Consider the following 17,447-nt stretch of genomic DNA (forward strand, 5'->3'; position numbering starts at 1 on the left):
AGAGAGGCAGCGAAAAGAGAGGAGAAAAAAGACAAAAAAAGAGAGCGAGGAGAAAGAGAGAGAGAAAAGAGGAGAAAAAAGATAAAAGAAAAAGAGAGAAAGAGAGGAGAGAGAGAAAAGAGAGGAGAAAAAGACAAAAGGAAAAGAGAGAGGAGAAAGAAACAGCGAATAGAGGAGAAAAAAGACAAAAGACAAAGACAGAGAGAAAAGAGAGGAGAAAAAAGGACAAGAAAAAGAGTGGAGAGAGAGAGGAGAGGAGACAAAAGTAAAGAGAGAGAAGAGAGGAGAGACGGAGAAAAAAGAGAAGACAAAAGAAGAGAAAGAGTAGAGAAAGAAAAGGAAAGAGGAGAAAGAGAGTAAAGAAAAAGAGAGAAAAGAAGAAAGGGGAGAGAGATGAAAGAGAGGAAAGAAAAAGAGAGAGCGCGAGGGGAGTGTGAGCCCCCGTTTAGACGGTGAGCCCGTCACTGGGCAGGGATGGTCTCTCTCTATCGCCCAATTGTCCATTCCAGGCGCTCAGTCCAGTGCTCTGCACCTAGGAAGCGCTCAATAAATAGGACTGACTGAGTGAGCGGGGTTTCGGCGGTAAAGCGGTCGGTGGGTCCAGCCTCACCTGGCTGGCCGGCCAATCGGCCCCCGCCCCGCCCCTCACCTGTCCCGGCGCGGCGCCCCAAAATCACCCTCCTCCTCCTCCTCCTCCTCCTCCTCCTCCTCCTCCTCCTCCTCCTCTCCGGGCATCGAGCGGCGCCGACGATGCCGGGGGCAGCGCTGCCCCGGAGGCTGGTCGCCACCGGCCTGCCCCTCCTGGCCGCCGGCCTCTTCCAGAGGAGGGACAGGAGCCGGCCCGGCCTCGGCCGCCCGCGGGTAAAGGGGCCGGCGGGGTCCACCCACCCCGCCCCCCCGGACCAGCCCCGGCGGGTGGGCACCGACCCCTGGGCAGCGGGGTCGAGGGCGGGGAGGCTGCGGGAGGATTGGGTCGGAGTGGGGGAGACCGAGGCTTAGCTCCGGGGGTCTTGAAGCCCGGGGCGGGGGGTCTCACGACACCCCCGGGCCCTCGTCCACCCCATCCCGTCCCGCGCCCGGCCCCTCCGGCCCGGGAGCGACTCGATCCCGGCTCCCCCGGGCACTCGGGAGCGCCCTTCGGGCTTGACTGACCGGTCGGAGCGGGCACGGCTGCTGGACGCGCGGGCGGTGGTTGGGGACGAGTTGGGGAATCCCATTCTTTCCCCTCTGCTCCGCCTTTCCGCCTCCGTTCCGCTCCACCTCTGCTCTGCCTCCGTCTCCGTCGTTGCCCCCGTCCCTGCCCCGCCTCTGCCCCCGCCCGAGGGAGGGCAGGGTGTTGAGACACACCTGACGCGGCTCTCCCTTTCGCCCCGCTTTCCCCATTCCCCGTCGGCGGGCCCTGCCTCCTCCCCTTGGGGTGGCCACCGGGCCCGGCCCCGCGGCGGCTCCTCCGACGGGTGTCCGGACCGGGAGGGGGGCCTTGGCTGCGGCCCCCCACTCATCCCGGACTCGCCGGGAGTCAGATGGGTCCGGGGGGAGAGAGTACTGCCCAGTGGGGCCCAGTCTGGGCCAGAGGGTGCTCCGGGCATGGAGTGGAGGGCCCGGGCCCGTAATCCCGATGCCCCGGCCTGGGGAAGGGGCCGGGGTGAGCTCACTGCGGGGGTCTCGTCCCGCCCTCCCGTTGCAGCGAGAGACTCATCCGTACCATGACCTGCGCGTGAAGGTTCTGGGGGCCCGAAACATCAAGGGAACCGATCTGCGTGAGTCCTGAGACCTTCCCCCCGGACCCCCTCCTCCCTCTCGGGTACCCTGGGCTCCTCCCGCTCTAGACTGTAAGCCCGCTGTGGGCGGGGAATGTATCTAAGCCCTCCCCAGCGCTTAGAACAGTGCTCTGCGCACGGTAAGCGCTCGGTAAATACTAACTGAAGCCCAGGCCCCGTTTTCTCCAAGATCGCTGCCTACTGGCTCCCCCCGGCCGGGGCCTTCTCCCAGGCCCGTCCGCTTCGGGGCGGAGGTTGGGAGGGAGACGGGGCGGTGTCCTCCCCGTCCCTTCCTGGTCCCGCCCCCACCCCGCTATCCCGGGCGAGTCACAGCCCCCCCATTCCGGGAGACCCCCTCCCACCGGACGTCCGGTCCCCCCGCCCGCAGTGTCGGAGGCCGACTGCTACGTGGAGCTCCGACTGCCCACCGCCTCCTCGCTGCCGGCCCGCACGCGGGTGATCCCAAATTGCAGCCACCCCACGTGGGACGAGACCTTCCTCTACCGGATCCACGGGGCCGTGAAGGTTGGGCCGGGGGGAGGGCTGGGAGGGCGCTGGGAGCGCTGGGGGTCTCCGAACCCGGGGCCCCAATTCCCGTCACTCTTCCCTCCCCCGGACTCGCCGCTCAGAACGTCCTGGAGCTGCGCCTGTTCGACAAGGACGTCCTCCTGAGCGACCATCTCTCCTCCCTCGTCTTCGATCTCGGGGGGCTGAGGCCCGGTCGGGTCCTCAGACACACCTTCCGGCTCAGCCCCTCGGTGAGCCGGGCCGGGGGTGGGCCGGGGGCGACACCTTGGGCCCCGGGCGGCCTTGAAGGGGCGATGGCCCCGCGTCTTGGGGAAACTGCCCCTTCGCCGGCGCTTGGGACGGTGCCCGGCGCACAGTAAGTGCCCGACAGATACCATGATACTAATTACTGTGATGACATCAACCTGGGCTCGGGGGAAATGCGGTCAGTCGATCGTGTTTATTAAGCGCTTACTATGTGCGGAGCACTGAAATAAGCGCTTGGGAGACTCAACGCAGCGGAGTTGGTTGCCGCACTCCCTGCCCACAGCGAGCCTACAGCCCGGAGGGGATGACGGACCTAAAGGTAAATAAATAAATGACGGATTCGAACGCAAGTGCTGTGGGCCCGAGGGAGAGGTGAGTATAGGGAGCAAATCAGGGTGACGCAGACTGGAGTGGCATTGATTGAGCACTCACTGTGTGCTTATTGTTAGAGCGTACCCGCCCAGGCGCTTAGTACAGTGCTCTGCACCCAGTAAGCGCTCCATCGATACGACTGAATGAATGCAGAGCGCTCTACTGAGCGCTTGGGAGAGTGCAGTACAGCAGAGATGGTAGATACGGGATTCCATCTTCCTCACGGGAAGCCGGGCGTCTCCAGACCTGCGGGTTGAGGGCCGGAGGAGATCAGCGCTCAGTACAGTGCCCGGCCCAGAGTAAGCGCTTTCCAGACCCCAAGATTATCATTAATATTAGATAGTGCAGGCTGGACACGTCCTTGGGACCGAAAAGCCCTCAGGGGCGGGACCGTGGCTTCTTCTGTCGTCTATTCCCACGCGCCCAGTACAGTCCCCGGCTCTCAGTGGGCACCCAGCACGTCCGTCAGATTAATCGATCACTCCCTCCCTCCGCAGGACTCCCAGGAGTTGGAGGTGGAGCTCTCCCTGGAGAAGAGGTGAGGCGGGGGCTCGGCCCGGTGGCGGGGACCGGGTGACCCCCCCCCCCCCGGAAAAGAGGCGGCCCCAGTTGCCACCCCGGGGAGGGGCGACTGCAACCTGGGTGCCGGAGGCGCCCGACCAGTTCTGCCCTTCCACCGGCAAGCTCCGGCCCGCTTAACCCTGACCCCGAAGGACCTGGAGTCGGGAGATTTGGGTTCTAATCCGGGCGCCGCCACTTGCCTGCCGTGAATCTTGGGCAAGTCGTCGCTCGTTTCGTTCTGTCGTCTGTCTCCCCGCTTCTAGACCGTGAGCCCGTCGTTGGGCAGGGATGATCTCTCTCTGTTGCCCAATTGTACATTCCCGGCACTTAATACGGTGCTCTGCACACGGTAAGTGCTCAAAAAACACGGTCGACTGAATGATCGACATCATCAACGGAGGTATTGATTGAGCCCTTACCGCGTGCAGAGCCCCGTACTGAGCGCTTGCCGTACAAGGCAGCAGAGTAGGTAGACGCGTTCCCTGCCCGTCACGACCTTACAGTCCGGGGGGAGACAGGCCTTAATAAAAATAAATCATTTATGACGTAAGTCTGTACATAGATGCAAGTCACTTCACTTCTCCCGGCCTCGGTTTTAATCAATCCTTTGGATCGTGAGCCCTCTGCGGGCCCGGGCCGGTGTCCATTCCGGTTGTATTCTGTCCGTCCCGGTTAAATTGCCCGACCGCTTAGTACAGTGCTCTGGACACAGGAAGCGCTCGATAAATACCATCGACCGACCGACTGCTTTGTCCTTCACAGCAAGATGCCCCCCTCCCCGGTCGTCACCAACGGGGTCCTGGTGGTGAGTAAGGGCAGGGCCGGGGGGGCGAGGGGCGGACAGGTTGGGGACCGGCACGGGGCTGGTTTCTGGGCAGCCCTCCCTAGAGCTCCAGAGCGTGTGGTGTGGTGTTCGATAAGCGCTTACTATGTGCCGGGCTCCGTACTGAGCGCTGAGGCGGAATTGGGGGTGTGCGACCAGTCCTCGAGGGGTAGGGGGCGGTTCAGCTACGTGGGGCTTCGGCGGGGCGGCCTAGCGGAAAGAGCGAGGGAGTCGGGGGACCGGGGTTCTGGTCTCGGCCACCGGTCTGCCGTGAGACCTTGGACGAGTCACTTCGCCTGCCTGTGCCTCCATTTCTCTGTCGGGAGAATGGGTAAATAAGATACCTGCTCTCCCTCCCTCTCGAGTCCTGTCTGGGAAAGGGATTGTGTCTAATCAGATCGTTTTAGTACAACGCTTAGAAAAGAGGCAGCACTTAGAAACACCGTCATCGTCACCGGGATCACCGTTATTTTTTATAATAATAATAATAACTGTGGAATCTGCTAAGCACTTACTACGTGCCAGGCGCTCTTCTATGTGCCGGGGTAGGTGCCAGCTAATCAGGCTGGACACAGTCCCTGCCCCTCATAAAATCCCCATTTTAGAGAACTGAGGCACAGAGAAGCGACTTGCCCAAGGTCACACTGCAGACAAGTGGCGGAGCCGTGATTAGAACCCGGGTCCTTCTGCCTCCCAGGCCCACGCTCCGTCCACCAGGCCAGCGCTTCTCCGTTATTATTAGCTGGCGGTTTTAAGGTCCTGGATCTCTTCTCTCCCTCAGGCCCGGCCCTGCCTGAGGGTCCACGGCACCGTGAGCGGAGGGGCAGCGTCCCCCCTGCACCGTGAGTCCAGCCCCCTCCCGGGTCCCGCTTCTGCCAGGAGGGTCTCCTACAGCGCCCCCGCTCCTCGCTGGACACCCCCCCCGAGCCCCTTTCCGGGCTCTGGCCGAGGCTGCAGCGGGGTCAGACTCTGCCGTCCCGCCCGGGGAAAGGCTGCCCCGTGCCCGCCCTAACCCTCCCCTCCACCGAAGGCTCGGCCTCCCCCCGGCTGCCCTCCCCATCCGGGTCCTGCCCCTTCCCCACTCGCCGGCAGCTGTTCCCACCTCTCGCTCTTGCCCTCGGTCCTTTCTCTTTGCCACCCAGCCCCGTTCCCACGCCAGCCGCGGCCCCGGCCGCCGCCCCGGTGAAGCAGGGAGGGGAGACGAGGCCTGAGCCCGGCGGCGTGTCCGTACTCCCACCTAAGCCCTCCCAACCATTCCCGGGTCACTTCGTGCTCCATTCCTTCCTCCGCTATCGTTTATTTTTGGTCGACCGACCGGAATAGGCACGTCGTGGGCATCACATTCCCCTCTAGACCGTAAGCTCCTTGCGGACAGGGAAGGCGCCCTTTGTATTATTATGCTCTTCTCTCCCTGGTGCTCGGTACTGTAAGCGCTCAGTCGGTACAGTTGACTGACTAGTGAAGGGATAGTGGATCGAGCGTCCGTCCTTCCGCTCCCAGGGGACCGGCAGGTGAAGGTGGGGGTGCCCGGGGCCTACGAGAAGCCTCTCCTCTTGCCCCAACCCCCTGGGCGGAGCCCCCCGCCGGCTGCCTTCACCTTCCACGTGGACGCGGAGCTGAGGTCGGAGCTGGGGCTGGAGCTCCGGGAGACCCGCACCGTCCTGCAGGTGAGGGAGCTTCGTCCATTCAGTGGTATGGATTGCTCTGCGCATAGTAAGCGCTCGATAAATACTATTGACTGAATGAATGAATGCGTGCGGGACGCTGTAGTGAGCGCTTGAGATCCAGGTTGAGTTCCAGCTGGGGTTCAGCAGGGAATGTGTCCGTTTACTGTTGTACTCTCCCAAGCGCTTAGTACAGTGTTTTGCACGTAGTAAGTGCTCAATAGAAAGGATCGAATGAACGAATGAGGAGAGGTTCAGTCGATCAGTCAGTCAACGGTTCCTCCGTACGGGCAGGGAGCGTGTCTGCTAATTCTGTTGTGGTGTACTCTCCCGGGCGCTCAATACAGTGCGCGGCACATGGTGAGTGCTTAATAAAGCTTCCCTGACATTTCCTTCCTCCCCCCAGAGTGGACCGAGCCCCGAGGTGGAGTCGGAGACCAGCGTCCCGGGCCGGGGGGCCATCCCCCTGTCCTCGCTACCCTTGGGCCGGGACGTGAGACAGTCGGTGTCTCTGGGAGAGGTACGGCTCGGGGTTGGGGGCGGACGGGCGCTTTTTTGGGCACGGTTTGGGGGGGGGGGGGGGCTCGGCACAGGGCACAGCGGCAACGTCCGAGGTGCCCGGAGCCGAGACGAAGGTCGTAGGCGGGGAGGGAGGAGGAGCGTGAAACGGTCAGTGTCCCCGGGAGAGGTGGGGCTCCGGGATGGGGGCGGACGGGCACGCTCCCTGGCGCGGTATCGGGGGAGCTTGGCACAGGCACGGCGGCAACGTCTGAGTTGCCCGGAGCTAAACTGATGGTCAGACGGCGAGGGAAAAATAATAGACGGGTTGACCGGCTGGAGAAATGGGGGTGGGGAGTGGGTGGAGGACGGCAGAGCGTGGGCGTCGGGTGACCGGGTCCCCCTCTGGACTGTAAGCTCACTGTGGGCAGGGGATGTGTCTGTTATTATAGCGTACCCTCCCAAGCGCTCAGTACAGTGCTCCGCACACAGTAAGGGCTCAGTACGTACGATTGGCTGGCTGGCTGGGAGGGTGTCGGGTTGTCCTGTACGGTTGAGCCTGGGAGCTGGGCCCGGAGGAGAGAAAGAACAGAGACTTCAGGGGGGTCTCCCCAGCCTTCCTGCTCCTTCACCCGGCCCGTTTGCCCCCTTCTAGGGTCAGGAGCTGGACGTGCGCGTGAAAACTGAAATGAGGTGAGGCAGCTATGGGGGAGAGACTCGGGGTGGCTTCAGCCACCCCAACCCCGACCTTCCCCCTGCGGACGCACCCTAGTTTTCCCTCCACCCCGTCCATGTCCGGGCGTACGCAGGTGGGTGTCCAACTGTCCATCGGTCGATCACATTTAATGAGCGCTTACCGCGGGCAGAGCGCTGTACTGAACGCTTGGGAGCACACAATAGAGACAGACTCTAGGCTTCTGCCGCTTGTCTGCTCTGTGTCCTTAGACGAGTCACTTTACGTCTCTGGGCCTCAGTTAGCTCATCTGTAAAATGGGGATGAAGAGTGTGAGCCCCGTGTGGGCCAGGGACCGTGTCCAGCCCGGTTAAACTGGTAACTTCCCCAGTGCTTATTACAGGGCCTGGCACGTAGTAAGTGCTCAACAGGGGAATGTCTCTATTAATAATGTTGGTATCTGTTAAGCGCTTACTATGTGCAGAGCACCGTTTTCAGCGCTGGGGATAGATACGGGGTCATCAGGTGGTCCCACGTGAGGATCACAGTTAATCCCCATTTTACAGATGAGGTAACTGAGGCCCAGAGAAGTGAAGTGACTCGCCCACGGTCACGCAGCTGACAAGTGGCAGAGCCGGAATTTGAACCCATGACCTCTGCCTCCCAAGCCCGGGCTCTTTCCACTGAGCCGTGCTGCTTCTCCTTTATTGTTATTATTAATATGATTAATAATGATAGTAATAAACAGTCACATTCCCTGCCCACAATGAGTTTACGGTCTAGAGGACTGTAATCTAAGGTCCACTTTAAAGACCAGTAATAGTCATAATCATAATAGCAATTATTATTATGGTATTTGTGAAACGCTTACTATGTACCGAGCACTGTTCTAAACGCTGGGGTAGATGCCAGGTCATCAGGTTGCCCCACGTGGGGCTCACAGGCTTCATCCCCATGTTACAGATGAGGCAGGTGAGGCCCAGAGAAGGGAAGCGACTCTCCCAAGGTCTCACAGCGGACAAGTGGCGGAGCCGGGATTAGAACCCACATCCGCTGACTCCCCGGCCTGGGCTCTTCCCACTGAAAGACGTGCTGCCCCGTGGAGCTTCCAATCTACTAATTTGGACATAAATGCCTATTAAATGATACAGTGGTTAAAAGAAGGGAGACGAGTGACGGGTGTCGCCCCCGTCTCCAATTTATTTTAACGTCTGCCTGCCCTTGAAAGGTTGAAAGCTCCTTGTGGGCAGAGATGGTGTCTGCCAACTCTGTTGTCCGGTGCTCTCCCAAGGAGTACGACGTCATGGCCAAGTGGAAAGAGCCCGGGCCTGGGAGCCAGAAGGACCTGGGTTCCAATCCAGCTCCACCACGTGTCAGCTGTGTCAGCTTAGGCAAGTCATTTCTCTGGGCCTCAGTCCCCTCACCTATAAAATGGGGATTAAGAGTGGGAGTCCCATACAGGACATGGACCGCATCCAACCTTACATTCCAAGCGCTTAGTGCGGAGCTCTGCACCCCGTAAGCGCTCAATAAATACGATTGAATGAACGAATGAATGAGCTTCTATCTACCCCAGAGCTTAGTACGGGGCCTGGCACATTGTAAGCGCTTAAACACCATTAAAATAAAAAAAAAAAAATTGTGGTCCTCCAAGTGCTTAATACAGGTCTCTGCACCCAGTAAGGGCTTAATAAATTCGATCGACCGGCACATGATAAGCGCTTAACGAACAGCATAAAAAAGCACAGTGTTCCGCACACAGCAGGCGCTCCATAAATACCATCGATAGAGGAGGATAAGGAAATTAATGTCAAATAAATCCACAGAACCGTGAGGCATGAAAAGCTTGTCTGCCCCTGGAGAGGAGGTGGGGTGGGCGATGCTCCCGGGGAAGAGGCGGTGGCCGGGTGGGCAGCGTGCCCGTCCTGGGCGAGGGGCGCAAAGAGTCCCACCGTTTTCTCTCCCTCACCCCTTGGGTAGCTCCGGGGACCTCGACGTGCGTCTCGACTTGGACCTGTGCGACGAGGAGCGGGAGTTTCTGCAGAAGAGGAAAGAGGGGGTGCGGCGGGCCCTGCAGGGGGTCCTGGGGCTGAGTTCCGCCCCCCACAAAGAGGAGGTAGGAGGAGGGGCTTCCCCGCTCCTCCCGACACCCGGCCCCCCCCCGGCCTTGGGACCCCAGACCTCTTTTGAGGGTCCCGGCTACTCCGCCGGTCCATTTGTCGCCCGGCCCTAATGGGGGTCCCCCCCCCCCCCAAGCTCCCCCTCCATCCTGGATTTGGCCTCACCCAAGCCTCACAGTCCTGGGGTTTCTCTGACCCCACTGCCCCTGACCGGATGGTGGCCTTACCCAGAGCCCCCCACCCCCCAACCCTGAGGATGGTCTCACCCATGCCCACCCTGTCCCTTCTCTTTCCCATCTGGGTGGTGGTCTTACCCGGAGCCCCCCAGCCCTGAGGACGGTCTCTCCCCTGTCCCCCCACCCCACCGGTCCCTGGGGTTTCTCTGGCTTCCTGCCCCCCGCCAGCCTGGCGACGACCCCTCCCTCTGCCCCCAGGTCCCCGTGGTGGCCGTGCTGGGCTCCGGCGGCGGAACCCGGGCCATGACGGCCCTGTACGGCAGCCTGGCCGGCCTGCGGGACCTGGGCCTGCTGGACGCGGTCACCTACGTGGGCGGCGTCTCGGGCTCCACCTGGTAGGTGGCAGGGAGCCGACTTCGGGGTTCCCCCTCACGCCAGCCGGGGAGGGACCCCCTGGCTACTTGGTACACGCGGGGGCAGTGGGGGAGACGGACGGCCGCGCCCACGTGGGGACTGCAAGCCACCCCGACTCAGGGGTCGTAGGGGGTTCTGCTCTAGGCCCGCGTCTGGGCACGACTAGGTATTCCAGTTCGGACGTCAGGTGGGACCCCAGACCCTCCTTCTGGGCTCCGGGCGGGGAGGGAGTGAGATTTAGGCCTGGGGGGCCCATGGGAAGCTCCCTCCTTTGCTCTTCTCCCACTCCCTTCTGCCTCGCCCCGACTGGCTCCCTTTATTCATCCCCTCCCCAGCCCCCCGGCCCTGATGTCCACATCTGTCGTTTCTTTCTTCGCATTCATCTATTCAATTCAATCAGATTTACCGAGTGCTCACTGTGTGCAAAGCACTGAACTAAACACTTGAGAGAGTATTCATGTCTGCCTCCCCCTCTGGCCTGTCAGCTCGTTGTGGGCAGGGAGCGCGTCTATTTATCGTTCATTCATTCATTCAATCGTATTCACTGAGCGCTTACTCTGTGCGGAGCACTGTGCTAAGCGCCGGAAAGCCCAACACAATCCCTGCCCACAGTGAGCTCACAGTCTGAGGGAGAGGGGAAGGAAGGGGAGGAAAAGACGTCATTACAAGTAAACAGGCATCAATATAAACACATAAAATCATAGATATATACATGTGTATATAAGTTCCGTGGGGCGGGGAGAGGGGGAAGAGCAGAGGGAGCGGTGTCATGGAAGGGAGTGGTATTCTCCCCAACGCTCAGTACAGTGCTCTGCACACAGTAAGCACTCAATAAATACGACTGAATGAAAGAATGACAGCACTTACGTATATATGTATATATCTATAATTCTATTTGTTCATATTGACGCCTGTTTACTTGTTCTGATGTGTATAAACAATTCCATTTATTTCTAACGCTGCCCGTTTACCTGTTTCAATGTGTATATATCTATAATTCTATTTATTTCTATCGATACCTGTTTACTTGTTTCCATGTCTCTCTCCCCCCTTCTAGACTGTAAGCCCCGTGTGGGCAGGGATTGCCTCTATTTGTTGCTGAATTGTACTTTCCAAGTGCTTAGTACAGTGCTCTGCACACAGTAAGTGCTCAGTAAATATGATCGGGTGGGTGGATGGGTGGGTGGATGGATGGGTGGATGGATGGATGGATGGATGGATGGATGGATGGATGGATGGATGGATGGATGGATGGATGGGTGGATGACGGTGCACGCGATGCCCCGTGTCCCTTCCACAGGTGCCTGTCCACGCTCTACGAGGATCCCTCGTGGTCACGGTTGACTTTGCAGACCCAGACGTCCCGAGCGCGGGCCCACGCGTGCGCCAGCAAGGCGGGCATGTGGTCCAAGGCCAGGCTCCTCTACTACAGCCGGGAGCTGCAGGCGCGGGACGGCGGCGCCCAAAGCCCCTCCTTTATCGACCTGTGGGCTCTCCTGGTCGAATATTTCCTGCACCGTGGGGTGCGGCGCCCACCGGGGTCCCCTCCCCCAGCGCCGGGCCCGGGAGAGGGTGGGGGCGTCGACGTGCCCGGGTGGGGGGCCCCGGGTGAGGGAGTAATTTACTTAATTCACGTCAGTCTCCCCCCCTCTAGATTGTATGCTTGTTGTGGGCAGGGAATATCTCTCTTATCAAGAGCGTGACCCCCCCACGGGGGACAGGGACTGTGTCCAACCCGATTTGCTGGTAGCCACCCCAGCGCTTAGAACAGTGCCAGGCACAAAGAAAGCGTTTAGAGAAGCTGCGTGGCTCAGTGGAAGGAGCCCGGGCTTGGGAGTCAGAGGTCGTGGGCTCTAATCCCGGCTCCGTCACTTGTCAGCTGTGTGACTTGGGGCAAGTCGCTTCACTTCTCTGGGCCTCAGTTCCCTCGTCTGGAAAATGGGGGTTAAGACTGAGCGCCCCATGTGGGACAACCTCATTACCTTGTATCTCCTCCAGCACTTACAACAGTGCTTGGCACGGAGTAAGCACTTAAATACTATCATTATTATTATTAACAAATTCAACAATTATTACTATTATTATTGTACTCTCCCAAGTGCTTAGTATCATTCAATCGTATTTTTGAGCACTTACTGTGTGCAGAGCACTGTACTAAGCGCTTGGAGAGTACAATTGAGCAACAGAGACAATCCCTGCCCACAACGGGCTCACAGTGCTCTGCTGGTGTAGTGGATAGAGCCCGGGTCTGGGAGTCAGAAGGGCGTGGGTTCTAATCCTGACTCTGCCACTTGTCTGCTGAGTGACCTTAGGCAAGTCCCTTAATTCCTCTGGGCCTCAGTTTCCTCATCTGTAAAATGGGGAACGAGACTGGGAGCCCCACGTGGACCAGGGAACCCAATTTGCTGGTATCCACCTCAGTGCTTAGTACAGGGCCTGGCACATGGTGAGAGCTTAACGAATACCGTCAATATTATTATTAAGGGCTCAATATTACGACTGAACCAAGTCTAAGGCTTGGGAGAGTACAGCCTAACGATATACCAGGCACGTTCCCTGCCCACAACGAGCTTACAGTCCAGAGCGGGAGGCAGACTTTAATAGAAAGAAAGAAATGACTGTCCGAGGTCCGGAGAGGTCACGGGGTTAGGGGCCACCGGGACCCTTCCCCTGCCCCCCGGCCCGGGAGGTCGAGCCCCCTGCCTCTGCCCCCAACCAGGAGAACCCCGCCAAGCTGTCCGAACAGCAAGCTGCGCTCCGCGACGGCCAGAACCCCCTCCCCATCTACGCTGGGGTCAACGTCCGCACCAACGTGAGCGGCCAAGACTTCGCAGGTGCCCGGGGGTCCGACGACGGGGGGGCAGGGGGCCGGGCGGGCGCCGGAGGGACCCACCAAGACCAGAGGGGTTTACGGAGTGCTGAGTTATTATTATTGTTATTATTATCACCGTCATTGTATTTATTAAGCGCTTATTATGTGCCAAGCAATGTTCTAAGCTCTGCGGGAGATACAAGCTCATCAGGTTGGACACAGTCCCCGTCCCACATGGCGCCCACAGTCTAAGTGCTCGGGAGAGGAAGCATCAAGCGCCTTGCAATCTAGCGATTTTAGATTCTTCATTTCCCCTACTTGAACTTCATTCAATAGTATTTATTGAGCGCTTACTATGTGCAGAGCACTGGACCAGTCGGTCGGAATGGACAATGCGGCAACAGAGAGAGACGACTTGGATCTGTACCCTTTAAACACCCCAACCTCAGCCCCGCAGCACCTATGTTCCTAATTTATTTTAATGCCTGTCTCTCCTTCTGGACAGTAAACCCCTTGTGGGCGGGGAACGTGTTTACCAACTCTGATATATAGTACTCTCCCAAATACGCTTAGCACAGCGCTCCGCACACAGCGCTCGATAAATACGATCGATTGATCGTAAGGCGGAATCCGGCGGGGGGAGCCCCCGGGGTGGGAGACGCGACCCCGGCTCACACGTCGGTTCCTCGGGCCCCACTCCCGGGCCCCCTGCCCCCTTGCCAGAGTGGTGCGAGTTCACGCCCTACGAGGTGGGCTTCCCCAAGTACGGCGCCTTCGTCCGCACCGAGCTCTTCGGCTCCGAGTTCTTCATGGGGCGGCTGATGAGGCGGCTGCCCGAACCCCGGATCTGCTACTTGCAGGGTGAGCCCAGGGGCTGCGGAGTGAGGGGCACCGAGGCGGGAGCGGCTCCGTGGGGGTGGGCCCTCTCGGCAGGGACCCCCCCCAACCCAAGCCAGGCCGTGAGCTGAGCCCGTCTTTCCCCCCTTTTGGCTCCCCCCGCCCCTCCTCTCTGGCAGGGATCTGGGCCAGCGCCTTCGCCGCCAGCCTGGACGAGATCTTCCAGGAGCTGATGGGCTCGGGCCTCAGCTTTCTGGACTCCTTCAGGGAGAATGTCAACGTTATCGGTGAGTGGTGGGTGGGGAGCGGTGGGCGGGGGAGGACAGGCAGAGCTGACCGTGGCGGAGGGTGACCTTGGGCCCGATCCAGCTGCAGAGATCCCCCGGTGGGCCTGGGGAGAGGCAGGGCAACCCTCCGTCTTGGACTCCACCGCCAGGCTGACCCTCACCCCTGAACCCCACCCAGGCTGGCCCTTCCACCCCCAGATTGAAACCCTCGATCGATCAATGGTATTTATTGAGCGCTTACCTTGTGCAGAGCGCTAAACTAAGCGCTTGGGAGAGATCGAGAGAACAGAATGGGTAGACGCATTCCCCGCCCACAGTGAGCTTACAGTCTAGACGACCCCCCTCCTCCTCGGACCCCACCTAGACTGGCCCATCCACCCCCAGGGCGACCTCAGACCCTGCCGAGGCTGAACCCCTCTCCCCCAGGGTGACCCCTCTCCCTGCGGCCCTGCTGGAGCTGACCCCTGACCCCTCCCCTCCCAGGAGCTTGCCAGCGGCTCCGGCTGCAGGACGCGGCCTGGCTGGACGCGTGGCTGTCCACCCCGCAGGGCCCCTTCTCTCAGGCCCTGCTGGGCTTCTTCACCTCCCGCGTCACCTCCGGGGAGAGCTTCAACTTCACCCGCGGCCTCTGCCTGCACGGCGACTACCTAGCCAGCCAGGAGTTTGTCATCCGGAAAGGTGACAAAGGTGACACCTGCAGTGGCCGAGCCAGGACCCCGGGGGGGGGGGGCCTCTCTCCCCTCCTTCTCCAGACCCTTCCCGCTCTCCCGAGAACCCGTTCTAGACCCTAACCTTCCTCCCCCTTCTCCAGAACACCTGCCTCCCGATTGCACAGCAGGGCGAGGAAGGAAGGTACCATTTTATAATTCCAAAGTTGTGAGGCCGGTGGACCCTGGTCTGCCCCGGGGCTTCTGGGAAGGGATGAGAGTGGAGGCGGTGGGGGCTACTTACTGAGTGTCAGGCACTGTACTAGGCACTGGGGTGGGCGCAAGCAAATCGGGGTGGACCCGGTCCCTGTCCCACGTGGGGCTCACAGCCATAATCCCCCTTTTACAGATGAGGAACTGAGGCACGGAGAAGTGAAGTGACTTTCTAGGGTCACACAGCAGACGAGTGGCAAAGCCGGGATCAGAACCCACGTCCGTCTGCCTCCCGGGATCCTTCTGTCTCCGCTAAGCCGCGCCGAAGGTGGGCTGAGCTGAGACGGGCTCTCACGTGTCTCGCAGGCTCCCACCCGGACACCTTCCCCAACCGGCTGACCCCCACGATGGACTGTCTGAACCTGGTGGACGGCGGCTTCGCCATTAACTCCCCTTTCCCCTTGGTGCTGCGGCCCCAGAGGGACGTGGATGTCATCCTGTCCTTCGACTACTCCTGGGAAGCTCCTTTCGAGGTGCAGTCCATCGGGGGGGGGGGGGGGCCGGCTCGGCCCTCGGGAGAGGCGAGGCCCCGTCGTCTCTGACCACACTGGGGTCCCGGGTGGGGTGGCCGGAGTCCCGACTGACCTCTGGGGCGACCGCACGCCCCCGCGGTGGGGGTGCCCCTACCTCGGTCTGGACCGTAAGCTCCGGGGGGAGGGGAGGGAAAGGGTCCGGTCAGCCTGGGCCCAAGACCTCTGACGGGGGTGCGGCTGCTTTCCTCGTTATCGCAGCGACGGCAGGGAGCTGGGCACCGACCTGGGGTCGCCCCCCGCGGCAGCTTCGGTGCCCCCCGAGCTGTGAGGGGTTGGGCGGGGGGCCCTGGCTTGAGTCCCCACCCCCGACAGGTGCTGCGGCTGACAGAGAAGTACTGCCTGGAGCGGGCGTTGCCCTTCCCCCGCATCCAGGTGGACCCCCAGGACCTGGCCCAGCCCCGGGAGTGCTACATGTTCACCGAGGCCGACGACCCCCGCGCCCCCATCGTGGTGCACTTCCCCCTCGTGAACCGCACGTTCCGGACTCTCCGGGCACCCGGTGAGGGGCCCGAGGGTGGGGAGACCCGGGAGGCGTGGGTGGGAGCGGGAAACCCCCCCAGTCCAGGTGCCCTGGCAAGGCCTCTGAACGAGGCCGGTACCCTGGAAAGTGACCGGGGCCTTTCCCGGAGGGCGATGAGGGGGGGAGACCCCCTCCCCCTGGCCGTCGGGGGGTCGCGGGGCCTGCCGGCGACAGTGGGAAACGGCCTAACCCCGACCCCCTCCCCCCCCCGCGACGGTTGCCGGCGTCAGGCGCGGAGCGGAAGACGGCCGAGGACGAGGCCTTCGGGGACTTTGCCGTCGAGGGCCCGGACTCCCCGTACGGCACGACCAACTTCACCTACGACCCGAGGGACTTCGACCGGCTGGTGACGCTGAGCCGCTACAACGTGCTGAACAACGCCGAGAGCCTGCGGCAAGCCCTGCAACTAGGCCTGATGCGGAGGCGGGGTCGGATAGGGGCCGGCGGCCCCTGCTCCCGCCGGGGCTGGGACTTCTCCCGGGTGGCAACGGGCGCCGGGCCCCGGGCCCCCGAGCCGGCAACCCCCAGGGCCGGGTGACCTCGGGACTGCCCTCCCTGGCTGCCGGGGAGCAGGGCCGGGCGGGCGAGTGGCGTGTGACATTGTAAACGGCACGAACCAGGCCGGGGAGGGAGGGGTCCGCGGCTGGGCCACCCCCCCCCCCCACCGCCCCCACCGCCACGAGGCCCCGGCCTCCTCCTCTCCAAGGGAGCCCCCCGGCTGCTGGGCCCCTCAGACGTGGGGGTTTCTGTACGAAGCACGTGGGAGAGTATGATACGACAAATGGACGCATTCCCTGCCCACGGTGAGGTCTCCCACGGGGAATCCACCCCTAAGTCCCCACCCCTGGAGGCGGCCCGGATTAGTGGATGGAGCACCGGCCAGGGAGTCAGGAGGACCTGGGTTCTAATCCCGGCTCCGCCACTCGTCTGCTGGGTGGCCTGGGGCAAGTCACTACCCTTCTCTGGGCCTCCGTTTCCTCATCTGTAATATGGGGATTAAGACTGTAAGCCCCGTGGGGGACAGCGACTGTATCCAACCTGATTAGCTTGTACCCTAGCTCTTAGAACAGTGCTTGGTACATAGTAAGGGCTTAACAAGTACCATAGTGATTGTTATTCACTAAGGGGGAATCTAGGGGTGGGCCCCCCGCCCTCCGGGAGCCGGGACACCGGAACGCCGGCCCGGGCCGGCCCGGGCCGGCCCGGGCAGTGGTCACTGACGGCCTTGGGCCTCGCGGGGCCCCGGGCTCCTCCCAAGAACAGGCTCGGCGGAGCCGTCATCCGGGGCCTAATGACTAAATTGGCCCTAAGTGCTGAGACAGCTCAGAGTATGCTGCAAGCCGCGGTCCCCGACTCCTCTCCGGCCCCCTCCCCCCTGCCCACGACCCCCCCGAACCCCGCGTCCGGCCCTGTCCAGCGGCGGGGGGCAGCTGCTAATGGAACCCACCGCTCCCCCGGCCCCCTGGGGACGGACTGTGTCCCGACCCTCCCTCGGGCCCGTCCGGGCTTCCCCACATAATAATGATGTTGGTATTTGTTAAGTGCTTACTATGTGCAGAGCACCGTTCTAAACGCTGAGGTAGATACAGGGTAAACTGAGGCTCACAGTTAATCCCCATTTTACAGATGAGGTCACTGAGGCACAGAGAAGTTAATAATAATAATGTTGGTATTTGTTAAGCGCTTACTATGTGCAGAGCACT

General features: G+C 61.1%; 1 protein-coding gene across 1 annotated transcript; it reads left to right on the forward strand.

Moving 5' to 3' along the window:
* The first annotated feature begins 1,618 nt into the window (after positions 1 to 1,618).
* Positions 1,619 to 16,337, forward strand: PLA2G4F (phospholipase A2 group IVF). Its single transcript, XM_039913859.1, has 19 exons — positions 1,619 to 1,760; positions 2,149 to 2,285; positions 2,390 to 2,518; positions 3,404 to 3,444; positions 4,230 to 4,272; positions 5,072 to 5,132; positions 5,791 to 5,957; positions 6,361 to 6,474; positions 7,108 to 7,145; positions 9,106 to 9,241; positions 9,680 to 9,816; positions 11,136 to 11,358; positions 12,555 to 12,669; positions 13,371 to 13,508; positions 13,664 to 13,771; positions 14,255 to 14,449; positions 14,998 to 15,164; positions 15,537 to 15,723; positions 15,975 to 16,337. The coding sequence occupies exons 1-19, from the start codon at positions 1,619 to 1,621 to the stop codon at positions 16,280 to 16,282; spliced, it is 2,586 nt and encodes an 861-aa protein (XP_039769793.1). The 3' UTR covers positions 16,283 to 16,337.
* Positions 16,338 to 17,447: the final 1,110 nt, after the last annotated feature.

This window comes from Ornithorhynchus anatinus, chromosome 13 (genome assembly GCF_004115215.2).
Source record: "Ornithorhynchus anatinus isolate Pmale09 chromosome 13, mOrnAna1.pri.v4, whole genome shotgun sequence".
Taxonomy (NCBI): domain Eukaryota; kingdom Metazoa; phylum Chordata; class Mammalia; order Monotremata; family Ornithorhynchidae; genus Ornithorhynchus; species Ornithorhynchus anatinus.